This window comes from Echeneis naucrates, chromosome 11 (assembly GCF_900963305.1).
Source record: "Echeneis naucrates chromosome 11, fEcheNa1.1, whole genome shotgun sequence".
NCBI classification, from domain to species: Eukaryota; Metazoa; Chordata; class Actinopteri; order Carangiformes; family Echeneidae; genus Echeneis; species Echeneis naucrates.
In genome coordinates this window covers 3,725,423-3,750,577 of record NC_042521.1, presented here as the reverse complement: position 1 = coordinate 3,750,577, position 25,155 = coordinate 3,725,423, and the positions used below count along the sequence as shown (strand labels likewise).

At 43.2% G+C, this 25,155-nt stretch overlaps 4 protein-coding genes across 12 annotated transcripts; 2 read left to right on the top strand and 2 right to left on the bottom strand.

The window, feature by feature from the left end:
- Window positions 1-614: 614 nt before the first annotated feature.
- On the bottom strand, window positions 615-6,710 carry usf2 (upstream transcription factor 2, c-fos interacting). Of its 2 annotated transcripts, XM_029514973.1 has the most exons (11): window positions 6,265-6,710; window positions 5,492-5,535; window positions 5,177-5,292; window positions 4,980-5,096; window positions 4,299-4,461; window positions 4,130-4,217; window positions 3,818-3,862; window positions 3,399-3,457; window positions 3,040-3,131; window positions 2,651-2,779; window positions 615-1,989 (listed from the first exon to the last, which is right to left on the bottom strand). In XM_029514973.1, the coding sequence occupies exons 1-11, from the start codon at window positions 6,300-6,302 to the stop codon at window positions 1,900-1,902; spliced, it is 981 nt and encodes a 326-aa protein (XP_029370833.1). In that variant the 5' UTR covers window positions 6,303-6,710; the 3' UTR covers window positions 615-1,899. The 2 variants fall into 2 exon arrangements, with proteins under 2 accessions (XP_029370833.1, XP_029370834.1); XM_029514974.1 differs by lacking the exon at window positions 3,818-3,862.
- LOC115051529 (lamin-A-like) lies at window positions 6,130-14,506 on the top strand. 5 transcript variants are annotated; one of them, XM_029514971.1, is made up of 14 exons: window positions 6,130-7,876; window positions 8,284-8,404; window positions 8,826-9,172; window positions 10,328-10,484; window positions 10,932-11,057; window positions 11,140-11,310; window positions 11,495-11,620; window positions 11,940-12,160; window positions 12,247-12,520; window positions 12,668-12,775; window positions 12,876-12,995; window positions 13,132-13,188; window positions 13,673-13,870; window positions 13,965-14,000. In XM_029514971.1, exons 3-14 carry the CDS (start codon window positions 8,835-8,837, stop codon window positions 13,998-14,000), a joined length of 1,932 nt encoding a protein of 643 aa, XP_029370831.1. In that variant the 5' UTR covers window positions 6,130-7,876; window positions 8,284-8,404; window positions 8,826-8,834. The 5 variants fall into 5 exon arrangements, with proteins under 5 accessions (XP_029370831.1, XP_029370828.1, XP_029370829.1 ...); XM_029514968.1 differs by having other exon boundaries at window positions 6,131-7,876; window positions 8,823-9,172; XM_029514969.1 differs by lacking the exon at window positions 6,130-7,876 and having other exon boundaries at window positions 8,229-8,404; window positions 8,823-9,172.
- Window positions 14,507-14,843: 337 nt separating this feature from the next.
- naxe (NAD(P)HX epimerase) lies at window positions 14,844-19,080 on the top strand. Of its 3 annotated transcripts, none has more exons than XM_029514976.1 (7): window positions 14,844-14,931; window positions 15,679-15,857; window positions 15,943-16,051; window positions 16,591-16,701; window positions 17,377-17,487; window positions 17,795-17,942; window positions 18,330-19,080. In XM_029514976.1, exons 2-7 carry the CDS (start codon window positions 15,694-15,696, stop codon window positions 18,527-18,529), a joined length of 843 nt encoding a protein of 280 aa, XP_029370836.1. In that variant the 5' UTR covers window positions 14,844-14,931; window positions 15,679-15,693; the 3' UTR covers window positions 18,530-19,080. The 3 variants fall into 3 exon arrangements, with proteins under 3 accessions (XP_029370836.1, XP_029370835.1, XP_029370837.1); XM_029514975.1 differs by having other exon boundaries at window positions 14,858-14,931; window positions 15,644-15,857; XM_029514977.1 differs by having other exon boundaries at window positions 14,859-14,931; window positions 15,641-15,857.
- scn1bb (sodium channel, voltage-gated, type I, beta b) lies at window positions 19,029-24,838 on the bottom strand. 2 transcript variants are annotated; one of them, XM_029514978.1, is made up of 6 exons: window positions 24,687-24,838; window positions 24,435-24,601; window positions 22,650-22,887; window positions 21,124-21,265; window positions 19,865-19,939; window positions 19,029-19,765 (listed from the first exon to the last, which is right to left on the bottom strand). In XM_029514978.1, exons 1-5 carry the CDS (start codon window positions 24,733-24,735, stop codon window positions 19,870-19,872), a joined length of 666 nt encoding a protein of 221 aa, XP_029370838.1. In that variant the 5' UTR covers window positions 24,736-24,838; the 3' UTR covers window positions 19,029-19,765; window positions 19,865-19,869. The 2 variants fall into 2 exon arrangements, with proteins under 2 accessions (XP_029370838.1, XP_029370839.1); XM_029514979.1 differs by having other exon boundaries at window positions 19,029-19,679.
- Window positions 24,839-25,155: the final 317 nt, after the last annotated feature.

Genomic DNA, 25,155 nt, shown 5'->3' with positions numbered 1-25,155 from the left:
CAAATGACTGTAACAGAGTTGGTTGTTTTTCAGGGTAAATACGAAGAATTTTACAGTTTTAAGCTCTGAAAACAATCTGAAATGTTAAAGTATAAAGTGAGTTCTAAGACAAAGATGTGGATGATATCTATCTAAACACCGAGTTTAAAGAGACCGAGACATCGACCGTCCTTCGAGTTCCCCGTTCGATTCCCGTCGCCGAAGTGACGTCATAAAGTACAAAGTCTCTGCGGCCGAACTTTAAACATTTTAATCATGACGTCACTCTTCACATCAAAAGGGGATTTTTTTTTTTACTCACCGACTTCAGCGACGTTCCGACTGGCGGTTGAGCTGGGGACCGGTTGCCCGTAGCAACAGTTAGCGTGGCCGTCTCCAGGCAACGAGCCGACTCAAAACTCTTAATAATTAAAACGCTATGGCAACGTCCTTCGATTACGTCACCGGCCACCCGGAAGTCGCTTTATATAATTGGCTTGAATTTAAACGAATAAAAAAAAAAAAAGAGATTTTTTTTTTTTTTTATGAAGTCAAACTGTCTTGAACAATAATAATAATAATAATAATGAACATTTCTTCGACCTTGAAAGCGTATGCAGAAAAACACAAAAACGTACAGCTCCTCTGTACCAAACACTGCTCACACGTCTGTTTTATTGTAATATCAGAATTAGTCATGCCAGTGGTTATATTTCCATGCTGTGGAGACTTTCAGTGTAGACAAAAGCTGGTTAGTTACAATGATCATCACTCATCCTGCTGTTCGGACGTCTGTCAGCAGCCACGGTTCCCAGAGCTGGAGAGGATTTGGGGGACTATTGGAAAAGAAAGAAAATAAAAGGGTTGTCGAGCTGGTGGGTCAAACCAAGACCTCGCACGGACCGAACCCCCGTTTCTGTGCATTGCACCAAAGACCCAAAACAGACAAACCTTAGTTTAATGCCCATTAAACTCACATGCTGAAAATCAGATCCATAATCTCACTTCTCTGTACATCGCTCCTAACGGGGAAACAAAAGAGTCCTAAACTCTGTGTATATATATATATAAAGTCTTTACGGAGTCTGGGAACCACCTGTCAGTGCACTTTCCCGATTACCTGAGCTATGTTAACACCTAGATTCTCCAACAGGCTCCTATTAAGGCCTTGGACTAAAAATAAAAACCTCCAACAGCTGCTTTACACTTTGGCCGTCCGAGAAGTAGCGTAGTTCCTATATTTACCGACACTGGGCTGTGTTCACAAAGTCTGTGTGCTCTGCCTGTCAGTGTTAGGAGGCAGAAAACGGCATGTATTTGTCCACAAGATCCAGTGACACAAAAAAAAAAAAAATATCCTTACATTATCTGAGCATCTGATTTACAGCTCATTTGTTTGCTGTTTTGAAAAGAGTAAATACAGAAAGCATCTTTTCCTCCATTCCTCACACACTGATAAATTAAAATGGGAGCATTCATTTGTGCCACATTTAGTAGTTTGGCAAAGAGCAAAATGCCAACAAAAAAAAAAAATAAAAAAAAATGGAGGGAGCAGGAGTTTGTGTTAGGATAAAAAGGTGAAGTTGTCTGTGGCAGGTTGATAATGTAAAATAAAGAGGAGGTTTGGTGTGAGTGTGGTGCTGCTGTGCGGAGGTCGATGTCCTTGACGCAGAGCCGTGAGGTTCAGTCGGCCACGCAGTTAACAGACTTCAGAGCGTTCAGCCCCTAAACTGCCGACGGTGGAAGAGACGATTTCAGCTTACTATACTTCAGTGTTCTTCTTGAGCCCTGCGAGCGTTCCCCGAGTCCAGCTTCAGATGGAAATTATCTGCCGTTTGTTTCTCCTTTTCCTGGTATTGTTCAAGTGGGTGGAGGGATGCGACATTGTGTTCGTGCCATCACACGTGTCCAAGTCCACAATCACTGCGGCGTTGCATCTCCGTTGAGTTCTATCCCGTGCTGCTGTAGCTGCGCTCGAAGCAGCGCGTTATCGTTCTTCAGCTCCTCGATCTGGAAAAGACACAAAACAGACGGTTAGTGCAGCAGTACGGAAAGCATCGCTTCCCCCTGAGGAGGACTAGTCGAGCAGTGGCGGATGAATCGTCTGCGCTCATTAACGTAGCTGCTGCTGAACAATTCAAGGTGTGCTGTAGCTTCAAGGGATTTATTACACTTTGAGCTTTTGTGCAACTCCCAAAAACTCCAGTGTGATGTCCTTTAAGTCATGTGGGATACATGATGATGATCCACCTTTGGACAAATCAACACAGCTGTTTATTGTAGTTTGAACGTTAACAAAAAAGTAAGTACTACGAAAATACACATGCTTTTAATGATGGATCTTTGTTTAAACTGGAATGAATGGTTTCAATTTGGACTTAAACCGTTAAAGAGTTATTGCAATTCCGATATGTCATTAATGCAGCCTATTATTTTTTATTTTTGTGATAAAATATTTGTCTGAGACACGAACACACAGTTTAACAAATAATTGGACGACATCAGGTTAGAATTTCTCTGGATGTGTTTCAGAATCTTTTTTTTTTTTTATGTTCTGAAACCTGTTCAGTTGTTTTGCTCCCAACAATTAATGTTCACGTAATTTTTTTTTTTGTGTCAAAATAAAAAAGGTTAAAATCCTATAGTTTTATAGCCTATAGTTTGTGCTCACCTGTTGTCTAAGCAGATCGTTGTCCATCTTCATTCGCTCCACCTCTTTGCAGCTCTCCTGCAGCTGCTGGTTGCTCTGACGCAGCTCTCGGATGTAATCGCACGCTTTGTACAGGATACTCCCTTTACTCTGAGAAACAGCAGATGGTGACAAAACATCACGTGTTAAAAATGACTGTTGGTTGTTTTTTCAGCTTCTCAGTTTACATCTCATCGTTTCACTTCAGCCAAACTCCCACTTACAGGAACAACACAGCATCAAACGTGAACATGCGTGAGGTGAAGACAATTTAAGACCGATTGCAGTCGTGAGAGGGATAAAATATCTTGTTAAAGCTTCGTTGTTATTTTCAAAATACATTAGAGAAGATTTTTTGAAGCAGCGCTCACCGCTCCAGTTCTGCTGTCCACACTACAGTCAGGGATGATTTTTGACAGCGTAACAATCCAGTTGTTAATCTTGTCTCTTCTTCTTCTCTCCACTGCAAAAAAAAAAAAAGTATTGTTATACACAGAAAAGGCCATATATGCATAAATAACTAGTATTTTATCTGCAATGTCAAAACACAGATGTGTGAGGAACACAAAATTAAAGAATGTTTAACTTTCAGGAAGGATTTATTCTGAGCTTAAACTGGGACACTGGACAAGCTCTAGTTTCTCTTTGGCTACATCACAATCCAAACACACACTGGCAAAAAAAACAGACGTATAAAAAGTATCTTTAGAGTCAAACGACGAACTCGTACCTTCGTTGTGCTGTGCTCGTCGCCTCTCATCTCTGGGTGCCCGTGGACCGTCCACCTTCCTGTAAAGACAAACAAACGTGACAGAGAAATTACAATTAAAATGGCTGATTTATATGATTTTATTCTAACATGAACCAAATCTGTTCTACCTCAATTAGAACTAAATTAGGGTTAGACTCTGATATTTGTGGCTTTTGCTCTTATTCGTTTTGGCAGGTTGAGGTTTAGAAATCTCCACTGTCTTATTGTGACACAGCTGAAGCTTTGTTTTCTCTGTGGGGCACCAGTGTGTGGGATCCAGCCTGGGGTGGGTGGGGCGGGGGGGGCAACTAAAGCTGCTGATCAATTAGCCACCAAACGTCTGTCTCTACAACACAGGGTGGGGGGGTGGAGGGGGCGTATGTGAAAGTTCGTCTCACCAGTTTGAACTGCCATGCTGCAACATCTCGCTTTCATCGAGGTCTCTGGGGATGGCAGGTAAGTGGGACAGAGTGTGGAGTTCAGATGTTGGATGTGTTGAATGACGGATATTGATTTTTTTTTTTTTTTCTCTTTTTGTAATTTCATTTGCACACAAAATGACAAAACAAATCATTCAAAGCAAAAAGGGACAGAAGAAGGCAAAGAAGGTCCAATCCACCGTGACGTCAGTCCACTGAACACGTGGGAGAGAGTTAAGGTGGTCAGGTAGTTTCCGGAGTGATGCCAGCGTGACTGTGTTTTGTACTCACGCTGTGTAGGTGTGTGTGCGTGGTGCGATGGTGCGAGGGGTCGTCGTCTGCAGCACCTCGGGGGGGCTCATCATCACGTAAAACTGACCTGGATTTAAAGACACGATTCAAAAGAAAATGTCGACTTTGAAGTAAAAGTCTTGTCCCGTCTCTGGATGCGCTTGCTCACCTCCTGCCTGCGTGATGGTTGGGTCGGCGGTGGCCTGCACCGACACGGCCGTGGCTGTTCCATCGCTGACGGTGGCGGCTGGGAAATAAGCAAAACGTGTCTCGCCGCCCACGGTCTCAGCCACGGGACTGCCCCCGTTACTGAAGGGGTTCTGGATGACGGCCTGGCAGGGACGGGTCGGTCAAACAGTTAATGACTTGTGTATAATAAACAGTGTTGCTGCGTTTCATCACCGTAACTTTGAGGAAATCAAGTCAAAGTGTTTCAAGACAACTGTTAAAAAAAAAATTGGCTGGTTTTGGGAGCTGCTGTTTAGAAACTTTGAATTTGTCATTTGCCGTCACCATCTTGGTGTCTTTGAAAGCAGAAGAAATGGTGTTTGAAGGAGAAGATGGGTCTGACCTGCTCACTATCTTGTCCTGATTGTGTGGTCGAGGCTGTCAATCACACTGGTTTATGGTCTATTTTCCTCTAAATGGCACCGTCATTTAAAAGATAAACATCGTATTGTATTCAAAAAGACTTCAAACTACAGACGGGACCATAAACTCATTAGGAAAACATTTACAGAGGTAATAAAATCAAGTGAGAAGTGGAGCCATTTTCTCATTGATTTCAGCACAACTGGACTTTTTTTTTTTTTTTTTTACAACCAGCCGAGTCACCGGTGCGTTAACTCACCTGAGCTACAGCTTGAGACGCTCCAGCGAACGCTGCAGTGGAGACAACGCTCACGGCTCCGGCCCCATCGGCCGTCGCCTCGAGATCATCGGTCACCTGGACCACACGGTAGGTCACCTGAGGACGGAGCGCAGGCCGCAGGTTAGAGACGGCTGTTGTGTTGTTGTGTTGCGGATGGGACGCTCCCCGTTGCTCACCTGTCCTCCGTTGTTCTCTGTGCGAAACTGGTACTGCACATTGTGGTCAGTGAACGCAGCCTGCGGGACGCCAGTGATGGTCACTGCAGTCTGCTCCTCCGTCCCCACGACCTCCCCTGCAACACAACACACAGGTGGACATGTTTCAGATCTGTGACGCTCACCAACATAGAACCATTAAAAAAAAAAAAATGGTTTACACAGCTTAATGTCCAGTGCATTATAAAGTGCAAACCTTAAATTCGCACCACTTTTTTTTTTTTTTTCATTAATTTTTAGAAAAGAATTTGTTTTTAGGGGACGTCGTCCTCCCACCTTCCTGTAACTGCACCACCTCCTCTGATTCCTGTTTGTCGTGACTGCAAACAGAAAGAGAAGAAAAAAAAAAAACTGTGAGTCAATTAGAAGCTGCACCCAAAACACTCATTTCTCAGAAATACGACAATTTATCATCCATCCGTGTGTGTCTGTGTATCCAGTTGTGGCTGAAGGGCGCCCCCAGGCGGCCACATGTGGCCATGATGGATAAGACATAAATAAAGTGAAACATACTCTGACAGATTTCATGTTTTCTGTAACTATCAGGAGGAGAATTTAACGGCATATTGACCGTTAAAGCTAAAAAACTACTCGGCTTCATTTGCCGGACAAGAAAAAAGACAAACTTCTCAAAGTGATCATTCTGATAACAAACAGTTATTATTTAGTTAATTAGGCATTATTTAATCTTAAGGAGGATGAATGAGGGCGGAAGGGGCTGCTGTGCATTTGTATTTTTTTTTTTTTTTTTTTGTGGAGTAAATAAAACAACAGATGTGAAGTTGGAGATTTCTTTCTTTTTTTTTTTTTTCTTTTTTTTTTTTGGGCAAAAAGGCGCACAGTCTGCAGAAAAGCTGCAGAAAGCCGGTTTGCACAGAGCCGGACTGTCAGTCTGGGTCACAGCAAAGCGACGCACAGATGTTAAAAGTTATCAGCTGCAGAAGGAGGAAGGAGGGAAGGAAGGTGGCCTGGGGGGGTCCACATGGAGACATCCGAGCAGGCAGACGGGCTTTAGGCCGAGCAGGAAGCGGCCGGCGGAGTGTCCTCACCTCGCCGAGCTGTCCAGACTCTGATCCAGCAGATCCATGAAGCTTCCTGCGGCGGGGGAAAAAAAAAAATTCTCAACGACGCCGATTTACGGAGATGGGAGCGCTGATCACGGGGACAAACACACGGGTCATGTGAGAAAGACAGTCCAGGACACGTGAGGCACCGAGCGGGCAGAGAGCTAAAATGGAGGCCGATGCGGAGCAGCTCGGATCCGTCTGCGTCTGTGCGGGACAGCAAAAAAAAAAAAAAAAAACCGAAAAGACGAACCGAGCCAAACCAAACCGGTCCGCGTTTTTACGCAGCGCGTCAGGGCGGCTCTGGTGCTCCTGCTCGGAGGATTTGTGTGTAAATGCTGTAATTTAGCAGCTGGGTGTCGGATGGACGGGTTTCTCTTCGTTAATGGGGCTTTTAGAAATGCCCCCCCCCCCTCCTCCCGTTTCCTTGTTGTGGCGCACAGCTGCTGTTTATCCGCTCAGAGCTGCGCTCCAGAAGACGCGGAGTGGATCACATGCTTCGTTTTATTTCAAGATGAAATGTGAAATTTGTGTTTTTTTTTTCCTCCGCAGCTGCTGTTTGTGTTGGTGTAAAAATGTAGATGTTGTATTTTGGTAGTCACATTGTGTTTTTTTTTATTTTTTTTTATTATTATTATTATTATTATTATTATAAATGGATCATTGCGGTTTGATTCTGCATTAAAACACACATTCGGACACATTCGGGAATCTTTCGGCTCCGGCTCTTCAGGTAATGTTGTGTAACACTTCTGTTGCACACACTGCGGGTCCTGTGTGTGTCTAGCGGCAGACTCTGGATCTGTTTTCAGGTTTTTCAGCCCAGGTGACCGCCGGGATCCAATACGGGTTTTCACACGAACCACATGACCCAACCTGCCGTGCGTCTCTGCAGGCCGACGCAGGTCTCTCCGCACAGGTTTCCCTCCATGACAGCAGTCTTTAGGCCGAGCTTGGTGACTACAAGCTTTAGTTTTACTACACAATACCTGCGTGGCACAGTGGCACAGTTCAGCTGTGCTTTTGTGTGCTTCGAAGACTGCACTCAGATGAAATGATAAATTACGTATTCGTAGTTTGGGGCAGAATAAATAATAGTTTGCAGATCAGAAAACAACACAAAGCAGCCACCTTATACACACACACACACACACACACACACATACAAAAACAAAATATATGTAGCTGTAATTTAAAATGTAATTTAATCATAGTGTCACAGGTTTGAGTCCTGATCACATTAATTCTGTGCAAAAAAAAAAAAAAATCTGATAGTAAATTTATAAATAAAAAAGTGGATGAATGTGAGTCAAAAATAAATGATATAGATGAAACGTGTGTCAGATATTACAAAAGGCTACGAGCGAAATGTCTTCTTTGATGAAATCACCTTTAGTCCCAGGCCTTGACCTTTGGGGACCAGATATACTAAGTCGGATATGTCAGAACCATTCAAATTCTTAAAATTCAAATTTCAATCCATCTGAAGCCTAAAAAGGAGCCAGTGACGGGAGGCGAGGACCGATGTGGTGTGATTGTACCAGTTAGATCCAGAAATGAGGTGAATGATGGAGGAACACCGAGGCCACGCCTGGAGGTGAGAGGTCACCAGACAGAAATATGTGTAATATAGCATTAATTTGCATTCATTTTTCAGGATGTGTCATCAAACAAAATGAGTTGTGCTTGTCCCAGGACAATAATTATGTATTCAGGGTTAAAACGCTCGTAACACTCTTACATAAATTTTTCATTTTAGCTCCTCGGAGATGTGTGAGCAGCGTTGTTTGAGTCAAACACTGTAAATGACGTGAACGCAGCCAATAGATCTGCAAAAAATTATCCATTGTACTTCACGCGTTTGTTTGCGTAGATAGTGACTCATTCATTTGGTTTGCAGACCAATTTCAGGGGGGGGGGGGGTGGAGAGAGAGAGAGAGACAGCCAAACTTGAGGCCAACCTCTCTCCTCCCATCTCATTCTTTCCTACATGGGCACTTACAGATGAGTTTGCAGACAGCGCAGTAACAGACTAAAAGAACACAGACTCACAGCAAGAAAACAAAGGACATCATCAGACGGGCTGATAAATATCACCAGAGTTCTCCTCCTCCGACTTAAAAAGGTAAATTGCTGTGGAAATGTTCATCTTCGGTGCATGGACTTCACTCAGATTTTTGGGTGGAGTCGATAATCCCTCCCAAATCTTTTCATGAATGACTCTTTTAGCCTTTTGTCTGTTTATTGTGTTTGCACCAAAAGGAGTTGGACTTTTCTTTAACCACTTCTTATTTTATCACCAGTTCTATTTTCTTTTCGGCTGAGTTCGAAGTCATGATTTTGTCACATGGGTTTGCAGACTCTCAACATGTTTTTAAGCTCTTTTTTTTCCAGCTCTATTTTCATATGAATGTTGAATTTTTTGGAACATTTTCCACCCAAGTTCTGTATTTTAACAGAATCCTGTATATTTACCATACTTATAAAATAAAACTGGATTATATCTAGGAAGCTGTTCGTCACGTCTGTTTCTACAATACCAGCAGCTTCCTGAAATGGCAACACCCAAAAACACTCCCAGAGGGGCGAACACACCACTGTCCCCCAACCGTATCACCCGGCTCCAGGAAAAGGAGGATCTGTCCAATCTGAACGACCGCCTGGTGGTCTACATCGACAAGGTTCGGTCTCTGGAGGCCGAGAATGCCGGTCTGCGTGTGCGCATCACAGAGTCAGAGACGGAGGTCAGCCGGGAGCTGACGGGCCTGAAGGCCGCCTACGAGACCGAGCTGGCTGATGCGCGCCAGACGTTGGACTCCGTGGCCAAAGAGCGAGCACGCCTGCAGCTGGAGCTGGGCAAGCTGAGGGAGGACTACAAGGAGCTGAAGGCCAGGTCGGTCACAGTGCACCACTCTGATCCGCATTTAGGTCCGACCAGATTATTTTGGAGGCGTGGGGGGTTGGGGGTGCCCCTTTATGTTAAGGGCCCTGAATTTCTTTGAAACACCCCTGTGTGTCTGAGCAATGATGCTTAAATTCACAATTAAACCAATTGACAGCATTTATCTTCCAAAAAAGCAAAAAAAAAAAAAAAAAAAAAAAGAAAACATCAAACATCCTCGTGCTCAGTTAAATATATTGTGGTCAGGACCTTACAGCAGCTAATTTTAGCAAAAACAGATATTGTTGTGCAACTGAATCAGTGAGTCAGTGTGACATTGTTGACTCACCTCTGTGGACAAAACCATCGCTGCTTAAAATGTAACCAAAGTAAAAAGAAGCAACAAAATTACTTCTTCTTTAGCTCATTGCCAGCAAAAGTGATTCCACTAGTTCTTTCTTTTGCCAAGTTTATAAATTCTTTGATGGAAAAGAAATGAAGAAAATATACGTTTATATAAAAAGAGGAAATTCAGAGCCTCTGAATTCTCCTAATTTTTAACCAACTTTTGCATCAGTGGTGAATTAACGCCTGGGAGCTGATGCTGCTAAAACATGCTTGTCTGAGTTTCCCTGCCGCTCTGGGAGCTTCTCGGTGCCACTCCCTGACCTTTTGCACACCCTCCCCATTGCTCACGGCAGCCCAGCGCTGGACTTCCACTGCGTCTCCTTGCCTGCTGCCACATCCAGAGCTTGATGACTAACTCTTTCCCCAGTTTCTCCTCTTTCACACACACACACACACACACACACACAATACGTGGCAGTGTTTGTAGGGTTCCCGTCTTGCCTCCATTACTTTTCCACAAATATTGAGTTGTGTGTTTTGGCAAAGTCAAGCCGTTGCCATGGCAGCATCGCAGCCAAACACCGGCGGCTGTGGCTTGTGGCTACCAGATACAGGGGACTGGATGCAGATCATTGTGGCCTATGAGTCATATGCACCGAGGTCTTTCCCCTGTTCCGCTTCCAGCCAGACTACAAATAACTCGCTTAAGAAACCAGTAGTGCTTCAGTCCAGTTCAGTTCAATGAAATGGATTATCCTGCAATGCTGAAAAATACACGCAGAAAGATGCGTGCTAACGTGTGTGAGTGTGTCTTTTCAGAAATACCAAAAAGGAGTCTGAGTTGGCGGCAGCATTGCAGAGGCTCAAAGACCTGGAGGCCCTGCTCAACTCCAAGGATGCGTCTTTGACTACGGCTCTGGGGGAGAAGCGTAACCTGGAGGTGGAAAACAGGGACCTGAAGGCCCAGGTTGCCAAGGTACACTCAAAAACCACGCTCAGTGGGAACACATCTGGGTTTGATCTTTCCACAGCAGGACTGCACGCCGACGCACATCCCTCAAAATCCTCCTCTGCGTTTTCCGCTTTCTGATACTCAAGCTAATTTGATCAGGCGATCCAGTTACAGCTCTTTTTTTACTTTTACCACCGCTTATTTAACTCTGACTACATCCACTGAGGTTTTGAAAAGATCCTCACAAGCCCAGAGCTTGTACTCGAGTTTCTGAAGCGACGTTAAAGTTTTTCAGCTGACTTCAGTGTGCCGACTGTCTTTCATTGGCCGCTTGAGCTTTGAGGCTGTGATTAAAGGAGAGTCTGCCCGCTCGCCTGGCCGCTGACGTATGTCTTCATTATCCTGTCTGTTTGCATTCATGAGGGTTTGTCCATTTACTTTGTACTAATGTTCAGGTCCTGTTTTTTTTAGCTGGACACCAGTTTAGGCGACGTCAGGAAGCAGCTGCAGGATGAGATGCTGAGGAGGGTGGACGGAGAGAATCGGATTCAGACTCTCAAAGAGGAGCTGGAGTTTCAGAAGAACCTGCACTCTGAGGTCGGACACTGATAAGGCATTAAACATCATCATCAAATCAAAGCTTGTGTTTTCAGCGTTTGTTTCGGTGATTCTCCAACAGGAACTGCGGGAGATAAAGCGGCGCCATGAGTCACGAATGGTTGAGTTGGACAATGGCCACCAGCAGGAGTTCGAGAGCAAACTGGCTGAGGCGCTGGTGGAGATGCGCAACCAGCACGAGCTGCAGATCAAAATGTACAAGGATGAGATTGAGAAGACTTACAACACCAAGGTAGGCCTTTAGTTTCCTGTTTGAAAGTTTCATTCTACGGTTTTCCACTTCTTCAGGACAATAACAAACAGCGAAGATTACATATCCGACAGTTTTGATAAAGGGATTTAGATTCGCAGTTTCCAATAAACCTAAGTTACAGCCTGAGTTTCATGGAGTTTCACGGTCCCTCTCTCTCTGTCAGCTGGAAAATGCCCGTCAGTCGGCGGACAGGAGCAGCCACCTGGTTGGAGCAGCACACGAGGAGCTGCAGCAGACCCGGATCCGCCTGGAGTCCACGTCGGCTCAGCTCAGCCAGCTGCAGAAGCAGGTCAGCGACGACAAACAAGCTCACGCTGAACACCCATGTTGGATGTTGGGCCATCGCCATCATCAGACGATCAGAAAGCAATCAGAAAGAAATCTGTAGTTCAGTTGATTATACGATCATTTTTCTTTTGTTTGCACCAGTTTCAATGCAGAATTGAACAATTTCTCTTTGGTCCCCTACATGATACCATATTTTTGTACAACGAGCCTTCACCATCAGTAGTTGTTAGTGACTCAGGGCTCCAGCCTCTCTTCAGCTGTGCCAGACTTGACTTGATTCAGATCTGACAGTAAGGATGTGATTCTCCTATCTGGTCCAGTTGGCGGCCCGTGAGGCGAAGGTGAGGGAGCTGGAGGACGCCCTTTCTCGGGAGCGGGACACCACACGTCGCCTGCTGGGGGACAAAGACAGAGAGATGGCCGAGATGAGGCAGCAGATGCAGCAACAGCTGGATGAGTATCAGGAGCTCCTGGATGTCAAGCTGGCTCTGGATATGGAGATCTGTGCTTACAGGAAACTGCTGGAGGGAGAAGAGCAGAGGTAGGTTGGCGGGAAAATGATTTTATTCATTAAAATTGCACTTTTGTCCCGGACATTGATAACCATCATCATGTTTATCCCGGCAGGCTGCGTCTGTCCCCCAGCCCTCCGCCCACCAGAGTGACAGGAAGTCGTTCCTCCACGTCAGCATCTCACTCTCGATCAATCCACTGTGGCGGTCAGACCTCTCCCGCCAAGAGGCGCCGCCCCAACGACACCGACAGCGAGGCCTCCAGCTTCGCGGGAGGAGCTGTGGCCCGCACCCGCATCACCCAGCAGGCGTCAGCCAGCGGGCGGATCACTGTGGACGAGGTGGACCTGGACGGGAGATTCGTCAGACTCAGCAACAAGGCGGATGAGGTGATGGCACGAACACAATGTCGGGATGATTATCTGAGAAACGCACGACTGTGATGAAAACTAACTGCTCTTTCTGGATCTCTGCTGAGATGGTCAATGCGATTATAATCTGACATCTGACTTTTTAATGCAAACTTCCTCTTGCAGGATCAAAATCTCGGGAACTGGCAGGTCAGGCGGCAGGTGGGATCAGGTGCAGCCATCTCATTCAAGTTTCCTGCCAAATTCACCCTGAAGGCCGGGCAGAGGGTCACGGTGAGCAGCACCTTCACTCCTCAAAAACCACCACCCAGCACCTGATAGACAACAGTGTCAAATGTCTTACCCCACGCTGCATGTTTTACACCCTGGTCAGATCTGGGCCTCTGGTGCCGGTGGAGCCCACAGTCCTCCCTCGGACCTGGTGTGGAAGACTCAGTCCTCCTGGGGGACCGGGGACATGTTCCAGACCACGCTGATCAGTGCCAGTGGAGAGGTGTGTTACATTTACTGGACTGCTTATGGCGAACACCACCTCATCTTAAAGTGGCCTGCTATGATAGCAGAAATCCGCACACACACACACACACAATAAAACTAACACTATAATCTTTTTTTTTTTTTTTTTGCAGGAAATGGCCATGAGGAAAGTCACTCGCACTCAGTTTGAAGAAGAAGATGATGACATGGTGAGAGATATCATACTAATAAGCAGTAATCACATTTTGCCATGCTGACGTAGAACCACAGCAACTCAAGAACACCCAGCAGAGCTTTCAGCATCCGATAAATATTAAATGAGACCTTTTAACATTTTCAAACAATCAGCCGAAGTGCTTCAGCTCAGAGCTCGTCAACAACCTGTTTGAATCTGAAGGATTTTTTTTTCCCAACACAGAACCATTTATTGGTATGGTGGATATCAAATAAATTTAAATATTTAAATCAACCAGCATTACAAACAAGAGTTTCTATTATCTGCAGGATGATTACCAGGGGAAGTGTAACAGAATAGAAAAGATTTTATAAAAGAAGTGTGTTCACATGTAAGTGAGAAAAAATTCCACATATTTGAGGACAAACAGGAAGTCTGTGGCATGTTTCCTTGTGAAATGACTGGTTTGTGTATTTAATCATCAGATGATGGATTAATAATCCGGTTCTTGGCCTCAGCAGGTGGCTCACAGCACTTGTGGGGACGGTGAGTACAACCTGCGGAGTCGCACCGTGGTCTGTGGCTCCTGCGGGCTTCCTTCAGACAAATCCAGCAACTGCTCCGTGAGCTCGGCCTCCCGCTCTTTCCGCAGCGGCGGCATCTCTGAGGGTTTGCTGCCTCACTCCTACGTCTTCAGCGCCAGCACTCCTCGGAAGGTGGGTGTTGAAGCAGGTTTTATAAAAATTAAGTTGTTCATTAACAGATTTTGTGTGTTAATACAATTTTTTTTTTTTTACATTTTGTTCTCAGAGTGGAGCCAGATTGGAGAGTTGTCCAATCATGTGAACCCTGGATCTGCAGTTAAAGACTTAGTCTTCCATTGTTAGTTTTAGTTATTAGCTCTTTAGTCACCTATTGTGTTTATTATGTTCACCTCATGTATTTTGGAATAATTTTCAACTTATTGTATGCAATAAAACGTTTTTTTACTGTTTTTTATTCTGTACATAGGCATGCATATGAGCTGTTTTAAAAATTTTGTAGCACCGGCAGTAAGACAAGAACCTGCCATCTATTTTGGTACTTTAGCAGCTAATTTGGGGCAAATTAATTCTTGTTTACTGGTAAATAAAAAGTTTGCGACATCAACAGCGACCATAACTGTAACATGAAATTATATTTTTACAGTTTAAAAATTTTTATTACATTTTGTAAACACACTGACGCAGCAGGTTTGCAGTAAATTCCCCTTATTTTTGACAACAATGTCCTTGAGTTGAAGTAAACTGACCCCAACCTTACTATAAGAATATTGTGTATTTTTGCTGATATCAATAAACTTGTTTTCAGAAATCTGACTTATCTGTCTTGTTTAGCGATAATGACTAACTGATTTATTTCTACAGAATATAAAAAAATAGATACAGCTGAACCACACAGGTAACAGGAGGACTGTTTTAGTTGTCATATATATATAATTTGTGATTATTCTTACAAAATAATCTGAAACCACAATAAAGGCATTTCCATTTCATCCAGCTTTGATTTTATAGTGTCACTTATTCATTAACCAAACTTCTGATTATTTGGATTATTTCTGTTTAACATTTAAGGTTTTAAAGTCGGAAATACTTCATTTTTCCAAAATGAGAGCGTCCGAGTTTTATTTTGAAACCGCATCAATGTTTTGATTTTTTTTTCTAACCCGGAAGTAGGTGACACGCTGCTAATGCTGCTCCGCTGCTCCTCGTCGCATTCATCTGCTCATTTCTGACCCGTAAGTTGTGTAACCACCCGGTTTCACAGGATAAACCTGTATGAGGAGTTGTTTTCTGAACAGTGTTGCTAACTTTTGGTGACTTTCGTTAAATATTCCGCCTCGACGTGAAACAGGAAGACGGAAATGTTACGTTAGCTAACGCTAACAACGTCTGCAGCCTGTAGTCTGATTATGAAAAGTCCAGCTTCTTCTTCTTGGATTTTAAGTGTGTCATTGTTTGAAACAATAACTTTTAACACAAAACATAGCTGGCCTTTTTAATGTGAAGTGTCATTAGTCCAGCTTTATGAACCTGCACTGAGGTTTTACTCCACAACAGAACTGTTGACTCTGTTGTTGACATTTATAATGTTGATAAAGAAGTCTGTTTGCTTAGAACTTACAAAGACACAACGTGAACATACACACACACAACTTTGTCAAGTTAGAACAAGGTTGTTTTTAGGTTTCAGAGACACTGGTTGTGTTCAGTCAGAGAAAGCTCAGTCCCCTGTCACTTCATCATTTCTTTTTCTTTTTTTTTTTTTTTGGTTTATTTTTGTGTTTTAAATTCTGTCTGGTATTCGTCACCTCCTTTAAAGCAAACTGCGAAGCACAACTTTCATCAGAGGAAGAATTCACTTTTCTTCGTGTGAGAAGCTTTTTGTTTTGGAGCCGGATCAGTTCATTAAGCCACGCGTTCGATGCTTTGATGGACTTTCCTCAGCAGGGTTTGGATCATCCAGGTCCTGTCTCTTCCAACAGTCCGGATCCCTCTGGATGTTGAGTGTCCGGGCTCTGTTTGGGATTGGCGTCCTGGTGACCTCGCGAGCCGCCGCAGTCTTCGCTCAGACGGGGACATGTCCAGCAGTTTTCACCCACAAGAAAGGCTGTTACAGTAGTAGACCAGCATCCACCATGTCCCAGACCATCAAATATCTTGGGTAAAGAAATTTTTTTTCTTGTACACAGCAGTAAAACTGTTCATATTACAGTATGTGTCCAAACTGAAGTGCAGACGCTCCACAGGCAGGAGGAGGCCCAGCACATCGATGAGGAGCTCTTCACTGAGTACGGATTCAGTGTGGACCAGCTGATGGAGCTGGCTGGACTCAGCTGTGCCACAGCCATCACACGAGTGAGATCGTTATTGAAATTGCTTTAAAGTAAAAATGATTGTGTTTGATGTCGAGCTTCACAATTAGTCATTGAATGAATTAGTCAATCGAGAAAAAAAAATTGCACCAGTTTCAGTTAAATTTCAATTAATCTGAGCAGTTTAAAGTGTGTGCAGATTTCTCAACACGCTGCTCAAGACTAATTGCTGAAAGTAAAAATATGATAAAATAAAGATATTGTATATATTTAAATAGGCATATATTAAAGAGGAGATGAGATCAAAACCGTACACAGCGTTCAGACTGCTTCGATATCATGAATACTGAGTTCTCCATCAAACATCTCGATGTGATGGCAGGAAGTTGCATTTGCAGCGCATGGATCTGTTTAAATCAGATTACCCCCTGAGTGCAAAGTGAAAAATAACAGAATCACTCAATTTTCTGTCTCCACATCACTGGAAGTGCTTCTCAAGAGCAGCTGCCGTAAAGAAAATCCTCCTTGTTCTGATAAATACTCCAGTTTTGAGATGCTGTATTGATTTTTTTTTTTCTGCAGGCCTATCCAGTCACTTCCCTGGTCAAGGCCACATCTTCTCTGCTGGTGATTTGTGGACCAGGCAATAACGGAGGCGATGGTCTGGTCTGTGCCCGACACCTTAAACTCTTTGTGAGTCTCCTACAGTGAGATACATCAATCACTAAGATACAATTATGGATATATCTTTTCTTCATTCATTCACTCATCTGCTAGCACTTATCTGTTTCTGGGTCATGAGTGATGCTGGAGCCAATCCCAGGTCACCCTGGACAACACACAGAGACAGAGACCAACAACCACTCGCACTCATACTCAGACCTACAGACAATTTAGAGTCACTAATTAACCCAAACATGTCGTCTTTGTACGGTGGGAGGAAATCCATGCAGACACTGGGAGGACATGCAAACTCCACACAGACAGGCCCCAGGCCGGGAACCAAACCCAGAAAATTTTTATTGTGAGGCAACAGCGCTAACCGCTATGCTGCTGTGCTGCCATACATCTTTTCATTTTACTCCCATTTCAGTGGATTTTTTTCCCAGTTCGTTTATGTAACAGCCATAGTAAGTTATTTTTTTTCCCAGCTGTTTTATTCAAGATATAATTTTTTTAAAAGAAGTTATTGAAATGCAGAATTGATTACACTTCCTTTACTGAATTACAGAAAATCATTTGAATACAGTCCAGTCTTTATTCCATGAAACCTCAGTGGCAGCTTTAAACCAATCTTTTAGCATTCCGTTACCAGATCCCTTTCATCAGACTTTTTATTTGTGGAAAATGTACCGTTTGCTCCTACAGGGTTACGAGCCCACCATCCTGTACCCGAAGAGGCCAAACAAACCGCTGTTCCAGGGCCTGACCACACAGTGCCAGAAAATGGAGATCCCTTTCCTGACTGAGATGCCTGAGGTCTGCTGTTGATCAATTATGCATCAGCGTTATTCTCCTTCTTATTGTGTTTATGAATTTGCATTTTGCTGCAAATCCATGAGCTCCTGCTAGACGAGCTTTCCATTTAGATTAAGTGAAGCCTCAGTAATCACTGTGGGCAAAATAGTTTTTAATTCAACAAACAACACAGTCTGTAACAATGCAGAGTCTTGACTGAAGAGGGTTTTCAGCCAGTCATCGATTTTTAATTAGTGGCTTTTGTTGGTGTTTTGAGACAATGTGAACAAATGCAGTTAAATTTTTTTTTTGATTGTTTTCTTTCCAGGCCCAAGTGATCGATGAGGCATACAACCTGGTGATAGACGCCATCTTTGGCTTCAGCTTCAAGGGGGCCGTGCGAGAGCCTTTTGGCTCCATCTTAGAAGTGCTGAAGAAGATCACGGTGCCAATAGCCAGCATCGACATCCCTTCAGGTCAGTTCTCAGAGAAAAATAATTCTGTGCTTTTCTTAAACTGGCCAGTGTTTAACGGTTCTGCCAAAAATTCCCACTGAGAGTTACGTAAAGTGATAAAAAACACACGAACACACCCTGAATTACAGATCTGTTTGGCTGGACTGAAAGATGTGACCCTCATGAAGCATTTTGGTGATCAGTCATCGTAAAAAAACGTGTTTTCACTGTTGGTGCCATTCTTTCATCTGTGATGAGATGGAAACGTATTGATTGTGGCGACTGTTTGACTTTGCCTGCAGCAGCACTGTCAGACTGATGTCCAACTATCAGGATGTTTTCCTCTGCACGTTCATTTTGTCTATTTATTTTGTTTCTGTTTGTTGTTGTTTGTATTGTTTTTTTCAGGGTGGGACGTGGAACAGGGCAGCACAGACGGACTCCAGCCCGACATGCTCATCTCTCTCACTGCTCCCAAGAAATCCGCCTCCTTGTTTCGGGGACGATACCACTACCTCGGAGGTCGCTTTGTGCCACCTGGTCTGGAAAGAAAGTACCAGCTCAACCTGCCACAGTACCCCGACACGGACTGTGTGTTAAAACTGTAGGATATTTAGCCCTTAATGGGTTGATGTCCGCTGCTGCGTGTTTCAATACTGATGCAGTCTCTATCTAACAGTTAGATGAGGATGTCTGTAGCACTTGGAGCCAGAAGGAGACTAATTTAACTGATTGTGAAGACAGGAAGCAGTGGAAACATCTAGTCTGGCTCTGATCTGGTAGGTGAGCTATTTCCTCCTAATTCCAGCCTTTAAGCTAATCAGGCGAAGCTAACTTCATCAGCTGTGGTGGTTTTAAATTTAATGAGCAGACATGAGTATGGTATCAACCTTCTCATCTAACCTTTGGAAAGAAATCCAATACGCGCATTTCTCTAAGCGTTGAAGTGTTATTTTAAATCTGCGAATTTGTTTGCCCCTAATCAGGTGAATTGTTGTGAGACTGAGTTTAAGGCCATGCTGTAAATCCAGTAAGATGAACATAGTTTGAGTATAATGCTTAAACATGATGGCAAGAAAATTAATACAAAAAAAAAACAAGCATGAGTGGCTGCTGTAAGTGTTGTTATTATCATTGTTATTTTTCCATACAAACAAGAGTCATCTTTAAACTAAACTAAAAAGAAAAAGGTTTTAGACAGATCGGCCCCTCAATACAACACTTCCCAATCTAAGATGTTTTGTCAAGTTTTAATAGCACATGTTAAGATTTCAGTGTACAACTAACAACTGCAAAGACTGTCCATCATTAGCCACCACATTCTACGATATAAATAACTCTAACATACATGTAGTGTGTCTCATTATTTATACTTTACGTAGTGATGAGTTAGTAAAAACCTTTCCTTTACAATCATCCTCATGGAGCCCAAAAGACCCCCGTAGTACAACTTACATTTTATATAAATGTATGAGTATGTTTGCTTTTAAGAAATAACTGTACGTGTACTAAATGCTTTTGACAATGTGGCTCATTAATGCATAATGATTTCTCATATAAGTGCAGAACATGCTTTTGCGCGCAGAAGACTATATACAGTGCTGGTTCCATGCTCCCTCTGTATGTCATATCCATTAGTGATCATTGTCAAGGAAAAAAAAAAAAGAATAGAGGTTTGAAATGAAGAGGAGTTTTCTCCCTAAGTTGTCTTCATGCAGGTCAGAGGAAGGAAGGATGTTTTCACTCCGATGAAGAAGCCTGAATGTAAAGACGGGACGTGTTGCATGCTATTTTCACATATTCGTAACTGCTGTTTTTAGAACAAAGGACTTGAACCTGTGTAGCTGATGTAGTAAAATAAAATAGAAGTATTTCAATTAGCTGCGTATGATTTTTGACAAATTATGCAAAAACTGCAAAGATTTGTTTTCTCCACAACATACCTGTGTTATTCTCCAACCTGCACTCCTGCACAGTTATCTTTACTCTCTGAGGCTATGGCTAAGTATTCAGCATTTCTGGAAGAGAAAGAAAAAACAAATCAAATGTTAAACGTTTCTCCTGATGTGGGTGGAAAATAAGAAAAAATGAAACAAGACAGGAATAATCAAATGATTCTTTTTCTTTTTCATGGACTTACAGGAGGGAGAGTTTGGTTTTGGTTTTGACTAGGGAGGAGGATGACATGATGGGACAGACAAGACGAAAAGGTGACAAGTAGACGGGGAGCGTGACAAGTCAGACAAAGAGACGCACATGAAAACACACAAACATGATGGAAACAGTGATAATCTTGAAAATGAATGATTCAGAGGGCAGGTGACTGGAGAAATGAAGATAGGTGCGATTTCAGCAACAGGAAATGAATACATCAATGAGGTATTCATCGAGATACACCCAAATTTCAAAGCATCATATTCCTCAGTGGGACTAAAACAAAAAACCCAGCCACACCAGAAAGTCACTAACAACACAGCAAACTAATCAGTTTGTTTGAACCCTCCAGCTCTACTGGCAGCAAACCTTTTAATCTTTTGTGACCCAGTTTTTATTTAAAGGAGGTAACTAAAGTAGTCAAAGCCACATATTTGAAACATTTGCACAGATTAAATTTTCAGCCGTCATTAAATTCATAGCTCTGATGATTCCGGTGGAACGAGTGAACTTAAAGATGGAAATTGATTGTTTTAAATTCTGGTGTGGCCAGGTTTCACCCAAGATTAGTCCTGCAAGACATGCCAGCTGGTAATAAAAAAAAAATGTGCAAAATGGAAACACAAAAGATGTGTGTCAGGTAGTTCTGGAACTGTTTCTTCAAAAAACTTCCTCCAACGAGGAGCAGGTGTCTTGCACTTATTTATTTTTTACATTTAAGGAATGCTTTTCAAAGTCTTTGTGCATTGTGTAAAACTGTTAAAAATTGATCAGTATATCTGAGATTGGACAGATTGGTGATTGTCTGGGCTCCAACACATAAATACTTATAGAAGGCTTATACGCCAGTGAATAAAAACCCTTTGCCTCTATTTTGAAATTAGAAGAATATATCTATATCAGCGATCAGTTTGACTTCTGGCCAATCTCTTTCAAATGTGTAATATCATTGAAAGATTTGGGAATTTTTCAGTCTATAAAAAAAAGCTGGGATGAAAAGGCTTCAACATGCCCTGAACCTGTCTGCACGGACGGATGAAATACTTACGCTGCCTCTCGTAATGCTTCCTCTCCGGCTGCTGCTATCTTTCTGTAGCAGTATATCATCTCTATGAGGAGCCAGACCTGCAGGCCGATGATGGACACGTACATCATGACCTCTGACACGATGGAAGCTGTTCCTCTGGTGGCTGCACAGGACGAGGAGGGAAATCAGCAAAATGGGACAAATATCAAAGAGGCAACTGACAAGCAGGCGGCGAGCGTGCAGCGGGAACAGTCTGCAGGTAAGTAGCAGCTTTTCGTGTGATTTTTATGTTGTAAGAACATGACAGTCTGCTCAGTGATGCAATGGGCTGCGCTCTGTTCTGCTCGATTTGACATTGTTCAGCAGCCATCTCCTGGATGGTGTTCAGGCTACCTGTGACTCATAGTCATCTGAAATGGCTGTGGCTTCACATTTTGATAGATCAGCCTGCTCTCTATAGAATATGATGTAATAAAAATTATGCTGCAAAGCCGAGTCAGGCAGACCTGCTTTCGTCCTTCTTGTGCTGGGTCCACCAATGTCAAAGGACTTAAATTAGTTTGTGTTGTATCTAGGTGGAAAACTAGATTTAGAATTCTCTTGCAATGTTAATTAAGGGAAGTGATTAAAAATAGTCCTGGATCCAGCCTGTTAAGTGAATCCACACGAAAACCTAATGAGGTCATTTCGGGTCCATATACTGTCCCTCCATCAAGTTTTGCGTAAATTGGATCAATACTTTTTGTCTAATTCTGGTGACAAACTTGTGAGATCAAGCCACTGTCCACCAACAAAAACCACACTGCAGAGGAATAAACCAAATGTGGTGCAAATCAGGTCAGGGCCTTCTGTGTAATGCTGCTGACGAACAGAGGAAAACCTGAACTCCTCACAGGAGGTTATAAAACCCTCAAAGTGAAGCTGCACTTATGCTGACTAGCCTTATCTGGTCTGTGTCCAGACTTTAGAATGAGGGGCACAGCATTACTGGAAATTTGAAGTACTGTCTCGTATGTTTTCCAATACCAGACTACAGCTTTGCAACGCTTTCCTGATATTACCGTTTTATGGAAAATTTAAAATGATAAGCGTGCGTCAAGTTAAAGGATCCATTACATTGTTCCTTTGTGATTTGTGTTAATGGTCTACAATTTGCACAGTTACAGAAATAGTGCATAACTACAGATCTGAATAAGTGAGGTTTCTAGCTCAAGGGGCAAGTGTACTGCAGCAGTTCACCTCTTTATTTAGTCTCCTCCCTAATGCGCAAGAGCAGCAAAGGCCTTGAATTAAACTTTACACAGAATGACATTAAATGCGTCAGAGACAGAATTTTTTTTTTTTTTTTTTAAGGTGCTCACACAGCCACATAACAAACCTGCATTTAACTGTCTTCACCTCTCAGATCTAGGATGCATTCAAGATGCACCACCTTTGGAGGCATTAAATCAGCCATATCTAACTTTACATTGACTTCATCCCTTTACATACATGTACAATGAGCGAGTCAATCTGCATCTGTTATTACAAACTAAACTTCTTGGTACCTTTAGCCACCACAGTGAGGTGGACCACCTTGCTGACGATGGTGTTGTACTCGTAGTTTTCGTAGGAGAGGATGCGGTTGAAGAAGCATTGGTAGGTGCCCGAGTCGTTGAAGGTGACGTTGAGCAGGTATATGGATGCATCCTGGATGTCGTTGCTCCTTTTGCTTCCGTTCCAATCCACCCGATCCATAAAATGATCGTTTTGTATGGTGGGGCCTTCTTCGTTGTAGGTGTAGATCTAGGGCCACAGAGACAGACGGTGTCACTTATGAGCTCTATTTTCCTTCTAAGGAACGAGCAAAGTCTTATCATGCACATCGAAGTTTAACGTTCGAAGCAGATTTTAGCGTCTGTCCATAAAGAAAACTCTGTCTATGGCGTAAATAGTGTTTGTTTGCTGCTGAGGTTGATCCACGGCACATCAGTTCTTATTACCACATCATGGTGAACTGAGAAAACATTAAATATATGATGATATTCTGTTACATAAGGACCCTTTATGGTTTAGTGTAGTATTTTCCAAACACAATGTACATTATCACAGCATGCACTCCAGCACAAGGTTAGCACAGTCGTGTGTCATCTCTGGAGCTTTAACGATCCCCGTGGTGTAAAATTTCATGATTGATTCCAGCTGACCTACAGCACGACCTCAGCACTATGATCATGTGACCCGGGACGGTAAATATGAAGGTGCGTGTGAGTGACAGAGGTAATAGGGAAGAGGAGGAAGAGGAGCCACTACTTCTGTGTGCATGTAATATAATAACAATAGCTTGTGTCTGGAATAATGTAGAAACCGAAGATCATAGGATAATCTCTTTGAGTAGAATCGCAGTGCGTGATTGACACAAAGCCTGTCTCTTCAGCTCAGGGCTGTAGGCTTTAGCAGCAGCTGGAAATGAAAATGGACGTAGCTTCTGTAACGTCACCGGTAGGTTTCAGAAGAGCAGACATTTCATCCAGCTAACCCACTGAGTGGTGAAAGAACGAACGCATGTGAGGGGACCAAGTGAACGTGGAACGAAGAACAAAGAAACCAGGAAACTTTACCACAAGTTTATCATGTAGATGTTTAAACATGGGCATCCATGTGGACTAACCTCAGCCAACCAAAGTCCAATTTAAAAAAAAAAAAAAATGCAAATTTGGGCTCTTTTAGTTTTATTGGCTCCCACAAATCTGAAGGCTCTTTCTTCCTCGGTTTTATTTTTAAACTTCAGATTTAAACTTGACCCTTTTGTCTTTTACTTACCAACAAGTCACATCTTTTGGCTTATTTTATGCTCTCTTCTTTATAATTATGTTATATGCCTTTATTTTCTTAGGGTTAGGTCCCGCAGGGCGGTTTCCGCTTTTGTTTTATTGTGAAAGCTCTGACCGGATGTCAAGATTCACACTTGACCTTTTAAGTTTCCTGTTTTTATCGGGTGTCAGTCAGACTACAATACTGTCCATTGTTTGAAATAACTATGTCGCAATCGCACAAATGTAGAGATATTTGCTCGTTTCTTGGCTGTCCTTTAATTTAAAGGATACTTTTATGGCTTTAACCAGCGTTGTTTGCTTTTCATGAGGAATTTCCTATAAGTTATTTTCTATAAGTGTCGTGGTCACCCTGTGGACAGGCGGGCCTCAGACCTGGACTACAGGTAGACAGGGTGGGACCCTCATTATCCTCCCCTGATGGGACACGTTTGGTCTGAATAACTCCTGACACACACACACACACACACACACACACACACACACACACCACCTCATCAGCGGTGGATCTGTACTCACAGCGAAGGAGCCGGACTCTCCTTTGGGCGTAAAGTACCACTCCACGCTCGCAGAAGCATCCACCTCACTCCTCCTCTTGCAGGAGATGCAGCCCAGTTTGAAGCCCTGGCCCGCCACCGCCTCTGTGTCCGAGTCCACCTCTGCACAGGCCCCGAGACATCGGTCCACTGCACAGACCAACACAAAACACACTCAGATCCTTCGTTTCTCATCCCGTCTTAGAATAAAACCGGAGCCGCGGAAAAAACTCACCGGACAGCGTGCAGAGCAGAGAGATGATCAGTAGGTGGGCTGCAGCCATGTCACTGTTAGTGAAACTGTTTTGTCGTGTCAAAAAATGACCAAATTTAACCCTGCTGCTTCCAGTGGGGAGCTCCAAAAAGGGAGGGGAAAGATGGGCGACGCTTCACAGGCCCCTTCTATCATTCATAAACGGAGCGCCTCCAGCTTGTATGGGATTTTTTTTTTTTTTTTTAATGCTGTGAGTCAGTAAAGTGCAGGCTAAAATATCACATGTATGAGCCTGACAGCTGCCAGCTAATCATGCATTGTAAAGTGCAAAAAAAAAAAACAATCTTTAATACCCCTAAATGTGTTGATGGTGTCCTGGCAGCCACTTGGGTCGAGCGTTTTGTTTCCGGTCGGCTCTTCGGGATTTTATTGCCACAAATTATTGCTGCTTTTTCAGACAGTCCCTCCAATTTATCTCCGTCGGTCACAT